This window comes from Anolis sagrei, chromosome Y (genome assembly GCF_037176765.1).
Source record: "Anolis sagrei isolate rAnoSag1 chromosome Y, rAnoSag1.mat, whole genome shotgun sequence".
Classification (NCBI taxonomy): domain Eukaryota; kingdom Metazoa; phylum Chordata; class Lepidosauria; order Squamata; family Dactyloidae; genus Anolis; species Anolis sagrei.
Window position 1 is genome coordinate 74,912,482 of NC_090035.1, and position 16,004 is coordinate 74,928,485.

The 16,004-nt window shown below is 50.8% G+C and overlaps 1 protein-coding gene across 15 annotated transcripts in view; it reads left to right on the plus strand.

The window, feature by feature from the left end:
* Positions 1-3,784: 3,784 nt before the first annotated feature.
* Positions 3,785-16,004, plus strand: part of LOC132780560 (ryanodine receptor 1) — a 259,347-nt gene continuing 247,127 nt past the window's right edge. For all 15 annotated transcript variants that reach the window (XM_067461902.1, XM_067461908.1, XM_067461905.1 and 12 more), the window contains exon 1: positions 3,785-3,973. In XM_067461902.1, coding sequence (XP_067318003.1) covers positions 3,923-3,973 — 51 coding nt within the window. In that variant the 5' untranslated portion in view covers positions 3,785-3,922. The remainder of the gene's footprint in view (positions 3,974-16,004) is intronic.

Consider the following 16,004-nt stretch of genomic DNA (forward strand, 5'->3'; position numbering starts at 1 on the left):
GTATTTTTGTATATGAACACATGTTGTGAACCGGATCTGAGTCCCTCTTGTAGGTGAGAAGATCGGTATAGAAAACTTTTAAATAAATAAATTAATTAATGGGAGAATTGGGGACGGAATCTTTAGCCTGAGTCCAGTTGACTCAGGCAAAAGCAAACTGCTGCATCCTCTCCTGGCTTGTGTCTCCTCCTTCCTTCTTCATAACTTTGGCCCCCTTGACGACACTCTGACGTTGTCTGGCCTCATGCATTACGGTTTGCAACCTTGGAAGGGATGCCAAAATCACTCCATTGCTTTGACATATGCTGCTGTTTGCTACTCTGCCACTGGAATGACTCTGCAGAATTGAAAAGAAGGTGGAAAAAATATTATTCTCCTTGCTGTTTTTGGTCTTGTTTGGTTTCGCAAGTGATACATCGGCTGCCGCTCTCCAAACGAAGGCTGTGTGCATACGTCTCATAAGCCTCCCCTTCGGTGTTTCCCAAAATGAACACTTATCAGAGCTGGGGAATTGGGTGCTTCCTTGGAATTTTTCACACTGCCAGTTGGAAACTTCTCTGCTGCTGGCGGTGGGCCAGGATCTGGAAAGCTAGCACAACAAAAGGCTAGCTTTTGGCCCGGATCCAAATTCATCCAAGGAAAGCCAACGGTCCCACTCTCTCAGCTCAGAGGAAAGCTATGGCAAACTGCCTCTGTAGAAATCCTGCTATCAAAAGGCGAGAATTAGGGTTTTGAGTTAATGTAAAGGCATATAAGAACACATTTCATGGAAACATATGAGGGTTGAATGAAAAGTAATGCCTCCACCTTCGTAACTCCGCAACAGATGGAAGTACTGCTATGCGGCTAGTACTGGCTTGTTCAGTAGACCCTCCTCTACAGTTCCATTTTGGCGGGAAGCCTTAGCATTGAACGGTTGTATTGTTAAAGTGTGAATTATTATTATTATTATTATTATTATTATTATCTTTATTTGTATCCCGCTAACATCTCCCGAAGGACTCAGTGCGGCTTACAAAGGCCAAGGCCCTCAATAAAACAACAGCATAACAAATACAACAATAAAACAGACAACAATAGAACATGAGGAAGAACTTCCTGACTGTGAGAGCCGTTCAGCAGTGGAACTCTCTGCCCCGGAGTGTGGGGGAGGCTCCTTCTTTGGAACCTTTTAAACAGAGGCTGGATGGCCATCTGTCAGGGATGATTTGAATACAATATTCCTACTTCTTGGTAGAATGGGGTTGGACTGGATGGCCCATGAGGTCTCTTCCAACTCTTTGATTCTATGATTCTAACTCATAAAGCAACCAATAAGCATTAAAGCAATAACAGTAAAACATCAAAACAATACATCATGACACATTTAAAACTCGGGCTGGGCCACATGTAATGAATAAATTAAAATGTGCTGGACATGACAGGTGAAATGTGAGGATTTTAGGGTAGGTGTGATGTGCAGGCAATCTTAAATTTCTGGTACAGTGCATTTGGGACATGATGCTGGGAGTTTCCTATTCTGGAAAGGCACACTGGAACAGCCAGGTCTTCAAGCTCTTCCTAAAGACTGCCAACGTTGGGGGTTATCTGATGTCCTTGGGGAGAGAGTTCCAGAGTCAGGGGGCCACCACAGAGAAGGCCCTGTCCCTCGTCTGAAACAAAAAACAGAATATAGAAAGAAGAGAGGAAACGATAGTAACACAAAGATACAAAAAAGAAAAGGAAGAACCCACATGGATGATAGGAAGTCAATAAGTGTGTGTATATATATATATATATATATAGATATATATACTTTCCTTCTGCTTTTTTCTTTTCTTCTCTCTCCCCTTTCTTCTTTCCCCTATCTGTTTCTTTCCTTCCTTCCTTCTTCTTTCTTTTCTTTTCTTCTCTCTTCCCTCTCTTCTGTCCCCTGTTTTTTATTATCTGTTTCTTTTTTGCTATCCAAAGATATATATATACATATATATATATTCTGTTTTTAAGGAAAATTTTCAATAAAGATTTTTTTTTTTAAAAAAAGGAGATTCCACCTGAACATAAGGAAAAACTTCCTAACTGTGAGAGGTGTTCAGCAGTGGAACTCTCTGCTCGGAGTGTGGTGGAGGCTCCTTTCGAGGCTTTAAAACAGAGGCTGGATGGGGTGCTTTGAATATATATAAATATATATTTTGTTTTTAAGGAAAATTTTCAGTAAAGATTATTTTTTTTAAAAAAGGAGATTCCACCTGAACATGAGGAAGAACTTCCTGACTGTGAGAGCTGTTCAGCAGTGGAACTCTCTGTCTCGGAGTGTGGTAGCAAGGCTCCTTCTTTGGAGGCTTTTAAACAGAGGCTGGATGGGGTACTTTAAATATATATAAATATATATTATTTTTAAGGAAAATTTTCAATAAAGATTTTTTTTTTAAAAAAGGAGATTCCACCTGAACATGAGGAGGAACTTCCTGACTGTGGGAGCTGTTTAGCAGTGGAACTCTCTGACCCGGGAGCGTGGTAGAGCTGAGGCTTTTAAACAGTGGCTGGATGGGGTGCTTTGAATATATATATATTCTCTTTTTAAGGAAAATTTTCAATAAAGATTTTTTTTAAGAAAAGGAGATTCCACCTGAACATGAGGAAGAACTTCCTGACTGAGAGCTGTTCAGCAGTGGAACTCTCTGCCCCGGGAGTGTGGTACAGCTGAGGCTCCTTCTTTGGAGGCTTTTGCTACCCCTCTATTCCGCTTTGGTTAGGCCACACCTGGAATATTGTGTCCAATTCTGGGCACCACAATTCAAGAGAGATATTGACAAGCTGGAATGTGTCCAGAGGAGGGCAACTAAAATGATCAAGGATCTGGAGAACAAGCCCTATGAGGAGCGGCTCAAGGAGCTGGGCATGTTTAGCCTGAAGAAGAGAAGGCTGAGAGGAGATATGATAGCCATGTATAAATATGTGAGAGGAAGCCACAGGGAGGAGGGAGCAAGCTTGTTTTCTGCTTCCTTGGAGACTAGGACGCGGAACAATGGCTTCAAACTACAAGAGAGGAGATTCCATCTGAACATGAGGAAGAACTTCCTGACTGTGAGAGCCGTTCAGCAGTGGAACTTTCTGCCCCGGAGTGTGGTGGAGGCTCCTTCTTTGGAGGCTTTTAAACAGAGGCTGGATGGCCATCTGTCAGGGGTGATTTGAATGCAATATTCCTGCTTCTTGGCAGAATGGGGTTGGACTGGATGGCCCAAGAGAGGAGATTCCATCTGAACATGAGCAAGAACTTCCTGACTGTGAGAGCTGTTCAGCAGTGGAACTCTCTGCCTCAGAGTGTGGTGGAGGCTCCTTCTTTGGAGGCTTTTAAACAGAGGCTGGATGGCCATCTGTCAGGGGTGATTTGAATGCAATATTCCTGCTTCTTGGCAGAATGGGGTTGGACTGGATGGCCCAGGAGGTGTCTTCCAACTCTTTGATTCTATGATAAACAGAGGCTGGATGACCATCTGTCGGGAGTGCTTTGAATGTGATTTTCCTGCTTCTTGGCAGAATGGGGTTGGACTGGATGGCCCAGGAGGGTCTCTTCCAGCTCTAGGATCCTGCCTGGGGTTAGCTGCACCTTGAGATAGACTGCACCTGGCTGGGGCGGCTCTGGAAGCTTCTCCCCATAAGAAGCAATGGTTCTTTCTCTTTCTTTGCCAGCTTGCCTGCTCTCCCTGCTCTCTTCTTCCCTCCTTCCCTCTCTGTCTCTCCGCCCCAATCCCCAGCTTTGCCTCCCCTTTTCCCTCCTCGGGGGCGGTCCTCTCCTCTCCTCTCCTGCCTGCTGCTGGCTCAGCCGGGACGCCCAGCCTGAGTGTCTCTCCCTCCGGCGGCCAAGCAAGCTCCCCACCGGGCCGCCTTCCCTCCCTCCTTCCTTCCTCCCATCCATCGCCCAGCAGCCAGCCGCCCAGCCATGGCCGAAGGAGGCGGAGAAGGAGAGGACGACGTCCAGTTCGTCCGGACTGTGAGTCAGGAGAGAAAGAGGAAGGAATGAATGAGAGAGAGAGAGGGCAAGAGGGGGAAGGAGGAAGGGACTAAAGGTGGGAAGGACAGAAGAGGAGGCAGACAGGAAAGGAAAGATGTCGAGAGAAGGGAGGGAGGAAGGAAGGAGGAGAAGAACAGGTGGAAAGGAAAAGAGGAACTGGAGGGCAAGAGGATAAGAGAGGGGAGAGATGGAAGGAAAGGAGGAGGAGAAGAAGAGGTGGAAAGGAAAGGAGGAAAACAGGAATTGGAGGGCAGGAGGTCAAGAGAAGGGAGAGGAGGAAGGAAGGAGGAGGAGAACAGGTGGAAAGGAAAAGAGGAATTGGAGGGCAAGAGGACAAGAGGGAGAGAAGGAAGGAGGAAAAGAGCAGGTGGAAAGGAAAGGAGGAAAAGAGGAACTGGAGGGCAGGAGGTCAAGGGAAGGGAGAGAAGGAAGGAAGGAAGGAAGAGAAAAACAGGTGGAAAGAAAGAGAAAGAGGACAAGACGGGAGAGAAGGAAGGAGGAGAAGAGTAGGTGGAAAAGAAAGGAGGAAAAGAGGAACTAGAGGGCAGGAGGAGAAGAAGTGAAAGAAGGAGGAGAAGAAGAGGTGGAAAGGAAAGGAGGAAAAGAGGAACTGGAGGGCAGGAGGGCAAGAGAAGGAAGGAAGGAAGGAGGAGAAAAGGTTGAAAGGAAAAGAGGAATTGGAGGGCAAGAGGATAAGAGAGGGGAGAGAAGGAAGGAAAGAAGGAGGAGGAGAACAGGTGGAAATGAAAAGAGGAAAAGAGGAACTGGAGGGCAGGAGGTCAAGAGAAGGGAGAGAAGGAAGGAAGGAGGAGGAGAACAGGTGAAAAGGAAAAGAGGAATTGGAGAGCAAGAGGACAAGAGGGAGAGAAGGAAGGAGGAGAAGAGCAGGTGGAAAGGAAAGGAGGAAAAGAGGAACTGGAGGGCAGGAGGACAAGAGAGGGGAGAGAAGGAAGGAAAGAGGAGAAAAACAGGTGGAAAGGAAAAGAGGAATTGGAGGGCAAGAGGATAAGAGAGGGGAGAGAAGGAAGGAGAAGAGCAGGTGGAAAGGAAAGGAGGAAAAGAGGAACTGGAGGGCAGGAGGACAAGAGAGGAGAGAGAAGGAAGGAAGGAGGAGAAAAACAGGTGGAAAGGAAAGGAGGAATTGGAGGGCAAGAGGATAAGAGGGAGAGAAGGAAGGAGGAGGAGAGCAGGTGGAAAGGAAAGGAGGAAAAGAGGAATTGGAGGGAAGGAGGTCAAGAGAAGGGAGAGAAGGAAGGAAGGAGGAGGAGAACAGGTGGAAAGGAAAAGAGGAATTGGAGGGCAAAAGGAGAGGGAGAAAGATGAAGGGGAAAGGGGGCCAGGCTGGTGAGGTAGAAGGAAGAGAAGCAAAAAGAAAAGCAGGAGGAAAGGAAGGAGGGATAGAGAAATTGGAGGGCAGGAGGACAAGAGGGAGAGAAGGAAGAAGGAGAAGAACAGGTGGAAAGGAAAGGAGGAAAAGAAGAATCGGAAGGCAGGAGGACAAGAGAGGGGAGAGAAGGAAGGAAGGAAGGAAGGAAGGAAGGAAGGAAGGAAAGAGAAAAACTGGTGGAAAGGAAGGAGGAAAAGAGGAATTGGAGGGGCCAAAGAACAAGAGAGGGAGAGAAAGAAAGAGGAAAAGAACAGGTGGAAAGGAAGGAGAAAAAGAGGAATTGGAAGGCAAGAGGGCAAGACGGAGAAAAGGAAGGAGGAGAAGAACAGATGGAAGGGAAAGGAGGAAAAGCGGAATTGGAGGGCAAGAGGATAAGAGGGGAGAGAAGGAAAGAAGGAGGAGGAGAAGAGATGGAAACGAAAGGAGGAAAAAAGGAATTGGAGGGTAAGAGGAGAAGAGAGGGGAGAGAAGGAAGGAGAGAAGAGAAGAACAGGTGGAAAGGAAAGGAGGAATTGGAGGGCAAAATGAGAGGGAGAAAGAGGAAGGGGAGAGGGAGAAGGGAGAGAGATGCAACAAGAAAAGCAGGATGAAAGGAAGGAGGAAAAAAGGAACTGGAGGGGCAGGAGGACAAGAGGGAGAAAATGGGGAAGGACAGGGGAGGAAAGAGAGGAGATAGAAGGGGAAAGGAAAGGAAAATGGGAAGATGGAAAGGGCAAAGAGGATAACAGGAATGCAGGAAATGCAACTGAAAAAAAAAAGAGGGGAGCAGGTCTGAGGTGAGAGGAGAGTCCATGAAGTAGAAGAAAGAGTGAGGTTGAAAAGGGGCCTAAATACTTTGGAGAAGTAGAAGGAAGAGAAGAAAATAGGGAAGGGTTGAGTCAGTGGGATTTGGGGGGACAAGAGCTGAAGGACAAACCTGGTGAGGGGAGAGATGAAGGGAAAGCAAGGTGGGCTTTGGATGAGGAGAGAGATTCAAGTTTCAGACTTACTGGGGTCTTTAGAGAGGTCATGCCAAGGTGTGTTGTCGAATGCAGGTGAACAGGTGCCAGGCTGAGAGCAACAAAGCCTTTGTGTGAGCAACAAAGCCTGCCACTTGTTTCTTGATGCCATTGCTTTTTATGTTCATGCAATCAGTCCCACAACTTTCCGTGAGATTCCTCTTTTGCTACCCCTTTCTTTCTTGACCCCTTTCTTTCTTGACCCCTTTCCTGAGGAGGAATGGAATTACTGGTTTTAAGAAAGTCTTCGAAAGGATTTCTAAAAAACTGAATATGGAAAGAAATGACTAAAGTGGGGATCCAAAGGTTTGTGCTAGACCAGGCATGGGGAAACTTTGGCCCTCCTTCCAGGTGGTTTGGACGTCAACTCTCACAATTCCTAACAGCCTCAGGCCCTTTCTAAGCAGCTGAGGGGGGAAAGGAAAGGGACTGAGGATGCTGAGGGGGGAAAGGAAGGGGACTGAGGCTGCTGATGAGGAAAAAGAAGGAGACTGAGGCTGCTGAGGGGGAAAGAACGGTTCTGAGGTTGCTGAGGAGGGAAAGGAAGGGGACTGAGGCTGCTGGGGGGGAAAAGGAAGGGGACTGAGGCTGCTGAGGGGGAAAAGGAAGGGGACTGAGGTTGCTGATGAGGAAAAAGAAGGAGACTGAGGCTGCTGAGGGGGAAAGAACGGTTCTGAGGTTGCTGAGGAGGGAAAGGAAGGGGACTGAGGCTGCTGGGGGGGAAAAGGAAGGGGACTGAGGCTGCTGAGGGGGAAAAGGAAGGGGACTGAGGTTGCTGATGAGGAAAAAGAAGGAGACTGAGGCTGCTGAGGGGGAAAGAACAGTTCTGAGGTTGCTGAGGAGGGAAAGGAAGGGGACTGAGGCTGCTGGGGGGGAAAAGGAAGGGGACTGAGGCTGCTGAGGGGGAAAAGGAAGGGGACTGAGGTTGCTGATGAGGAAAAAGAAGGAGACTGAGGCTGCTGAGGGGGAAAGAACGGTTCTGAGGTTGCTGAGGAGGGAAAGGAAGGGGACTGAGGCTGCTGGGGGGGAAAAGGAAGGGGACTGAGGCTGCTGAGGGGGAAAAGGAAGGGGACTGAGGTTGCTGATGAGGAAAAAGAAGGAGACTGAGGCTGCTGAGGGGGAAAGAACGGTTCTGAGGTTGCTGAGGAGGGAAAGGAAGGGGACTGAGGCTGCTGGGGGGGAAAAGGAAGGGGACTGAGGCTGCTGAGGGGGAAAAGGAAGGGGACTGAGGTTGCTGATGAGGAAAAAGAAGGAGACTGAGGCTGCTGAGGGGGAAAGAACGGTTCTGAGGTTGCTGAGGAGGGAAAGGAAGGGGACTGAGGCTGCTGGGGGGGAAAAGGAAGGGGACTGAGGTTGCTGATGAGGAAAAAGAAGGAGACTGAGGCTGCTGAGGGGGAAAGAACGGTTCTGAGGTTGCTGAGGAGGGAAAGGAAGGGGACTGAGGTTGCTGAGGAGGGAAAGGAAGGGGACTGAGGTTGCTGAGGAGGGAAAGGAAGGGGACTGAGGCTGCTGGGGGGGAAAAGGAAGGGGACTGAGGCTGCTGAGGGGGAAAAGGAAGGGGACTGAGGTTGCTGATGAGGAAAAAGAAGGAGACTGAGGCTGCTGAGGGGGAAAGAACGGTTCTGAGGTTGCTGAGGAGGGAAAGGAAGGGGACTGAGGCTGCTGGGGGGGAAAAGGAAGGGGACTGAGGCTGCTGAGGGGGAAAAGGAAGGGGACTGAGGTTGCTGATGAGGAAAAAGAAGGAGACTGAGGCTGCTGAGGGGGAAAGAACGGTTCTGAGGTTGCTGAGGAGGGAAAGGAAGGGGACTGAGGCTGCTGGGGGGGAAAAGGAAGGGGACTGAGGCTGCTGAGGGGGAAAAGGAAGGGGACTGAGGTTGCTGATGAGGAAAAAGAAGGAGACTGAGGCTGCTGAGGGGGAAAGAACGGTTCTGAGGTTGCTGAGGAGGGAAAGGAAGGGGACTGAGGCTGCTGAGGGGGAAAAGGAAGGGGACCGAGGCTGCTGAGGGGGAAAAGGAAGGGGACTGAGGTTGCTGATGAGTAAAAAGAAGGAGACTGAGGCTGCTGAGGGGGAAAGAACGGTTCTGAGGTTGCTGAGGAGGGAAAGGAAGGGGACTGAGGCTGCTGAGGGGGAAAAGGAAGGGGACCGAGGCTGCTGAGGGGGAAAAGGAAGGGGACTGAGGTTGCTGATGAGGAAAAAGAAGGAGACTGAGGCTGCTGAGGGGGAAAGAACGGTTCTGAGGTTGCTGAGGAGGGAAAGGAAGGGGACTGAGGCTGCTGAGGGGGAAAAGGAAGGGGACTGAGGTTGCTGAGGGGGAAAAGGAAGGGGACTGAGGTTGCTGATGAGGAAAAAGAAGGAGACTGAGGCTGCTGAGGGGGAAAGAACGGTTCTGAGGTTGCTGAGGAGGGAAAGGAAGGGGACTGAGGCTGCTGGGGGGGGGGGGGGGGAAAGGAAGGGGACCGAGGCTGCTGAGGGGGAAAAGGAAGGGGACTGAGGTTGCTGATGAGGAAAAAGAAGGAGACTGAGGCTGCTGAGGGGGAAAGAACGGTTCTGAGGTTGCTGAGGAGGGAAAGGAAGGGGACTGAGGCTGCTGGGGGGGGGGGGGAAAGGAAGGGGACTGAGGTTGCTGATGAGTAAAAAGAAGGAGACTGAGGCTGCTGAGGGGGAAAGAACGGTTCTGAGGTTGCTGAGGAGGGAAAGGAAGGGGACTGAGGCTGCTGAGGGGGAAAAGGAAGGGGACCGAGGCTGCTGAGGGGGAAAAGGAAGGGGACTGAGGTTGCTGATGAGGAAAAAGAAGGAGACTGAGGCTGCTGAGGGGGAAAGAACGGTTCTGAGGTTGCTGAGGAGGGAAAGGAAGGGGACTGAGGCTGCTGAGGGGGAAAAGGAAGGGGACTGAGGTTGCTGAGGGGGAAAAGGAAGGGGACTGAGGTTGCTGATGAGGAAAAAGAAGGAGACTGAGGCTGCTGAGGGGGAAAGAACGGTTCTGAGGTTGCTGAGGAGGGAAAGGAAGGGGACTGAGGCTGCTGGGGGGGGGGGAAAGGAAGGGGACCGAGGCTGCTGAGGGGGAAAAGGAAGGGGACTGAGGTTGCTGATGAGGAAAAAGAAGGAGACTGAGGCTGCTGAGGGGGAAAGAACGGTTCTGAGGTTGCTGAGGAGGGAAAGGAAGGGGACTGAGGCTGCTGGGGGGGGGGGGGAAAAGGAAGGGGACTGAGGTTGCTGATGAGTAAAAAGAAGGAGACTGAGGCTGCTGAGGGGGAAAGAACGGTTCTGAGGTTGCTGAGGAGGGAAAGGAAGGGGACTGAGGCTGCTGAGGGGGAAAAGGAAGGGGACCGAGGCTGCTGAGGGGGAAAAGGAAGGGGACTGAGGTTGCTGATGAGGAAAAAGAAGGAGACTGAGGCTGCTGAGGGGGAAAGAACGGTTCTGAGGTTGCTGAGGAGGGAAAGGAAGGGGACTGAGGCTGCTGAGGGGGAAAAGGAAGGGGACTGAGGTTGCTGAGGGGGAAAAGGAAGGGGACTGAGGTTGCTGATGAGGAAAAAGAAGGAGACTGAGGCTGCTGAGGGGGAAAGAACGGTTCTGAGGTTGCTGAGGAGGGAAAGGAAGGGGACTGAGGCTGCTGGGGGGGAAAAGGAAGGGGACTGAGGCTGCTGAGGGGGAAAAGGAAGGGGACTGAGGTTGCTGATGAGGAAAAAGAAGGAGACTGAGGCTGCTGAGGGGGAAAGAACGGTTCTGAGGTTGCTGAGGAGGGAAAGGAAGGGGACTGAGGCTGCTGAGGGGGAAAAGGAAGGGGACTGAGGCTGCTGAGGGGGAAAAGGAAGGGGACTGAGGTTGCTGATGAGGAAAAAGAAGGAGACTGAGGCTGCTGAGGGGGAAAGAACGGTTCTGAGGTTGCTGAGGGGGAAAAGGAAGGGGACTGAGGCTGCTGAGGGGGAAAAGGAAGGGGACTGAGGCTGCTGAGGGGGAAAAGAAGGGGACTGAGGTTGCTGAGGAGGGAAAGGAAGGGGACTGAGGCTGCTGGGGGGGAAAAGGAAGGGGACTGAGGCTGCTGAGGGGGAAAAGGAAGGGGACTGAGGTTGCTGATGAGGAAAAAGAAGGAGACTGAGGCTGCTGAGGGGGAAAGAACGGTTCTGAGGTTGCTGAGGAGGGAAAGGAAGGGGACTGAGGCTGCTGAGGGGGAAAAGGAAGGGGACTGAGGTTGCTGAGGGGGAAAAGGAAGGGGACTGAGGTTGCTGATGAGGAAAAAGAAGGAGACTGAGGCTGCTGAGGGGGAAAGAACGGTTCTGAGGTTGCTGAGGAGGGAAAGGAAGGGGACTGAGGCTGCTGAGGGGGAAAAGGAAGGGGACTGAGGTTGCTGAGGGGGAAAAGGAAGGGGACTGAGGTTGCTGATGAGGAAAAAGAAGGAGACTGAGGCTGCTGAGGAGGAAAGAACGGTTCTGAGGTTGCTGAGGAGGGAAAGGAAGGGGACTGAGGCTGCTGGGGGGGAAAAGGAAGGGGACTGAGGCTGCTGAGGGGGAAAAGGAAGGGGACTGAGGTTGCTGATGAGGAAAAAGAAGGAGACTGAGGCTGCTGAGGGGGAAAGAACGGTTCTGAGGTTGCTGAGGAGGGAAAGGAAGGGGACTGAGGCTGCTGAGGGGGAAAAGGAAGGGGACTGAGGCTGCTGAGGGGGAAAAGGAAGGGGACTGAGGTTGCTGATGAGGAAAAAGAAGGAGACTGAGGCTGCTGAGGGGGAAAGAACGGTTCTGAGGTTGCTGAGGGGGAAAAGGAAGGGGACTGAGGCTGCTGAGGGGGAAAAGGAAGGGGACTGAGGTTGCTGATGAGGAAAAAGAAGGAGACTGAGGCTGCTGAGGGGGAAAGAACGGTTCTGAGGTTGCTGAGGAGGGAAAGGAAGGGGACTGAGGCTGCTGAGGGGGAAAAGGAAGGGGTCTGAGGTTGCTGATGAGGAAAAAGAAGGAGACTGAGGCTGCTGAGGGGGAAAGAACGGTTCTGAGGTTGCTGAGGAGGGAAAGGAAGGGGACTGAGGCTGCTGAGGGGGAAAAGGAAGGGGACTGAGGCTGCTGAGGGGGAAAAGGAAGGGGACTGAGGTTGCTGATGAGGAAAAAGAAGGAGACTGAGGCTGCTGAGGGGGAAAGAACGGTTCTGAGGTTGCTGAGGAGGGAAAGGAAGGGGACTGAGGCTGCTGAGGGGGAAAAGGAAGGGGACTGAGGCTGCTGAGGGGGAAAAGGAAGGGGACTGAGGTTGCTGATGAGGAAAAAGAAGGAGACTGAGGCTGCTGAGAGGGAAAAAGAACAGTTCTTCTGAGGCTGCTGAGGGGGAAAAGGAAGGGGACCGAGGATGCTAAGGGAGGAAAAGAACAGTTCTGAGGCTGCTGAGGGGAAAAGGAAGGGGATTGAGGTTGCTGAGGGGGAAAAGGAAGGGGACTGAGGATGCTAAGGGAGGAAAAGAATGGTTCTGATGCTGTTGAGGGGAAAAGGAAGGGGATTGAGGTTGCTGAGGGGGGAAGGAAGGGGACTGAGGTTGCTGATTAGGAAAAAGAAGGAGACTGAGGCTGCTGAGAGGGGAAAAGGAAGGGGCTGAGGCTGCTGAGGGGGGAAAGGAAGGGGACTGAGGCTACTGAGGGGAAAAAAGGAGGGGACTGAGGCTGCTGAGGGGGAAAGGGAGGGGGAGTGAGGATGCTGAGGGGGGAAAAGAAGGGGACTGAGGCTGCTGAGGGGGAAAGGAAGGGGACTGAGGCTCCTGAGGTGGGAAAAGGAAGAGGACTGAGGCTGCTGAGGGGGGAAAGGAAGAGGACTGAGGCCACTGAGGATGCTGAGGGGGGAAAAGAAAAGGGACCGAGGCTGCTGAGGGGGAAAAGGAAGCAGACAGGCTGCTGAGGGGGAAAAGGAAGGGGACTGAGGATATTGAGGAGGGAAAGGAAGGGGACTGAGGCTGCTGAATGGGAAAAGGAATGGTTCTGAGGCTACTGAGGGGGCAAAGGAAGGGGACTAAGGTTGCTGAGGGGGAAAAGGAAGGGGGCTGAGGATGCTGAGGGGGGAAAGGAAGGGGACTGAGGATGCTGAGGGGGAAAGAACGGTTCTGAGGCTGCTGAGGGAAAAGGGAAGGTGACTGAGGTTTCTGAGGGGGGGAAAGGAAGGGAACTGAGGTTGCTGATGAGGAAAAAGAAGGAGACTGAAGCTGCTGAGGGGGAAAAGGAAGAGGACTGAGGCTGCGGAGGGGGGAAAGAAAGGGGACTGAGGCTACTGAGGGGGGAAAGGAAGGGGACTGAGGCTGCTGAGGGGGGAAAGGAAAAGGACTGAGGCTGCTGAGGGGGAAAAGGAAGGAGACTTAGGCTGTGGAGGGGGGGGGAAGGAAGGGGACTGAGGCTGCTGAAGGGGAAAAGGAAGAGGACTGAGGCTACTGAGGGGGGAAATGAAGGGGACCGAGGCTGCTGAGGGGGAAAAGGAAGGGGACTGAGGCTGCTGAGGGGGGAAATGAAGGGGACCGAGGCTGCTAAGGGGGAAAAGGAAGGGGACTGAGGCTGCTGAGGGGAGAAAGGAAGAGGACTGAGGCAGCTGAATGGGAAAAGAAAGGGAACTGAGGCTGCTGAGGGGGGAAAGGAAGAGGACTGAGGCTGCTGAGGGGGGAAAGGAGTTCTGAGGCTGTTAGGAATTGTGAGAGTTGAAGTCCACAGCACCTGGAGGATTGAAGTTTGCCCATGCCTTTGCTAGACGGATACCTTGAATCTGCTCTGGATCTCTTTGAGGAGGTGCATAGTGGGGATGGGGAGCTCGGCCTCTCCTCTTTCTCCCTTGACCAAGCTCAGCAGGGTCTAAAATTAGAGATCGGTTCTGTTGTCGGTGCGGGACATTCGCCATCAAACTGCCTGGGAACAGGTGGCGTCTGCCGAGTTTAGAGGCGGGGAGGAGATTGGATTAGGCCCCCATTCCTCCCCTCCCCTCCATATGGAGACAAGACATACGAAGGGGGAAAAAGTCCCCAAGTCTTGGATCAGATGTCGGGTCCGCTCTAGCATATTCTTTCCAAAGTCAGTCAACTAGGTAGAGCTTGGCTGGCTGTTTGTATGTGACGTTCTCTCCTGTTATAACCTGTCTCCTGTGTTCATCAAAACGTTTGACCATGGAGGTCTCATTGGGCAGTCGACAGCTAACGAACTGGTTAAAAGTACTCCTTTGTGTGTCTTTGGTACGAGCTTCTGGCTATTTAGTGTCTAAATAAGTTCTGTATCCAAACTCAGGCTTCATGGTATCTAAAAGTAAACAACCCAAGGACGTCCATTTCTTATGATGTGGTCTGTGGGCACTGTTTTCATTTGGCTCTGATTGACCGCTAGCATTGCACATAATGTATTGTTGAAGGCTTTCATGGCCGGAATCACTGGGTTGTTGTAGGTTTTTTCGGGCTATATGGCCATGTGCTAGAGGCATTCTCTCCTGACGTTTCCCCTGCATCTACGGCAAGCATCCTCAGAGGTAGTGAGGTCTGTTGGAACTAGGAAAGTGGGTTTATATATCTGTGGAATGACCAGGATGGGACAAAGAACTCTTGTTTGCTGGAGCTAAGTGTGATTGTTTCAACTGACCACCTTGATTAGCATTTGATGGCCTGGCAGTGCCTGGGGCAATCTTTTGTTGAGAGGTGATTAGATGTCCCTGATTGTTTTCCCTCTGTTGTTTTGCTGTTGTAATTATTTTTAATACTGGTAGCCAGATTTTTCCTAGTTCCAACAGACGTCACTACCTCTGAGGATGCTTGCCATAGATGCAGGCGAAACGTCAGGAGACAATGCCTCTAGAACATGGCCATATTGCCCGAAAAAACCTACAACAACCCATTGCACATAATGTTTATTTGATACGAGCTTTGGCTATTTAGTGTCTAAATAAGTTCTGTATCTGAATTCAGACCTCATGGTATCTATAAGTAAATAGTCGAAGCACCTCCATTCATTTTGATTTGGTCTGGAGACACCGTTTTTTGTTTGGCTCTGACTGACCACTATGGCCAAAGCCTCGGTTATACCATTTCACATATTAACGGTGCAAGAGAGTTAGTGAGCAAAGTTTTTTTTCATATCAGAAACAACTTGAGAAACTGCAAGTCGCTTCTGGTGTGAGAGAATTGGTTGTCTGCAAGGACATTGCCCTGTTTGGCTCTGACTGACCACTACAGCCAGAGCCTCGGTTATACCATTGCACATATTAACAGTGTAAGAGAGTTAGTGAGCAAAGTTTTTGTGTGTGTGTGTCAGTAGCAACTTGAGAAACTGCAAGTCGCTTCTGGTGTGAGAGAATTGGTTGTCTGCAAGGACGTTGCCCTGTTTGGCTCTGACTGACCACTACGGCCAGAGCCTTGGTTATACCATTGCACATATTAACGGTGCAAGAGAGTTAGTGAGCAAAGTTTTTTTTCATATCAGAAACAACTTGAGAAACTGCAAGTCGCTTCTGGTGTGAGAGAATTGGTTGTCTGCAAGGACATTGCCCTGTTTGGCTCTGACTGACCACTACAGCCAGAGCCTCGGTTATACCATTGCACATATTAACAGTGTAAGAGAGTTAGTGAGCAAAGTTTTTGTGTGTGTGTGTCAGTAGCAACTTGAGAAACTGCAAGTCGCTTCTGGTGTGAGAGAATTGGTTGTCTGCAAGGACGTTGCCCTGTTTGGCTCTGACTGACCACTACGGCCAGAGCCTTGGTTATACCATTGCACATATTAACGGTGCAAGAGAGTTAGTGAGCAAAGTTTTTTTTTTGTATCAGGAACAACTTGAGAAACTGCAAGTCGCTTCTGGTGTGAGAGAATTGGTTGTCTGCAAGGACGTTGCCCTGTTTGGCTCTGACTGACCACTACGGCCAGAGCCTTGGTTATACCATTGCACATATTAACAGTGCAAGAGAGTTAGTGAGCAAAGTTTTTTTTCATATCAGGAGCAACTTGAGAAACTGCAAGTCGCTTCTGGTGTGAGAGAATTGGTTGTCTGCAAGGATATTGCCCTGTTTGGCTCTGACGGACCACTACGGCCAGAGCCTCGGTTATACCATTGCACATATTAACAGTGCAAGAGAGTTAGTGAGCAAAGTTTTTTGTGTGTGTGTATCAGGAGCAACTTGAGAAACTGCAAGTTGCTTCTGGTGTGAGAGAATTAGCCGTATGCAAGGACGTTGAACAGGGGATGTTTTGATGTTTTACCATCCTTGTGGGAGGCTTCTCTCATGTCCCCACATGGGGAGCTGGAGCTGACAGAGGGAGCTCACCCACGCTCTCCCAAGATTCGAATCTCTGACCTGTTGGTCTTTAGTCCTGCCGGCACAAGGGTTTAACCCATTGCACCACCGGGGTTCTCCTAGTGAGCAAAGTGTGCATATGCCTCACAGTGTGGTTTGTGTGCATATGCCTTACTGTGTGGTTTGTGTAGGCAGTGGAAGCAGGACCTCTCCGTGTTAATGTGCTCGCTTGTGTACGTATGCTCTTGAGAGTGAGGATTTGATGCCAGTCCTTTCCCTGGGCAGCCTCTCCAGTTACTAACCTTTATTTATCCCGGGGTAACAGCTGAGTGCCATTCATCATAGGGTCGGCATCTCAGGTTTTAGGGAGGGAGCGGTAAGCACCTCTGTTCTCAGCTTCAGGGGTCAAGC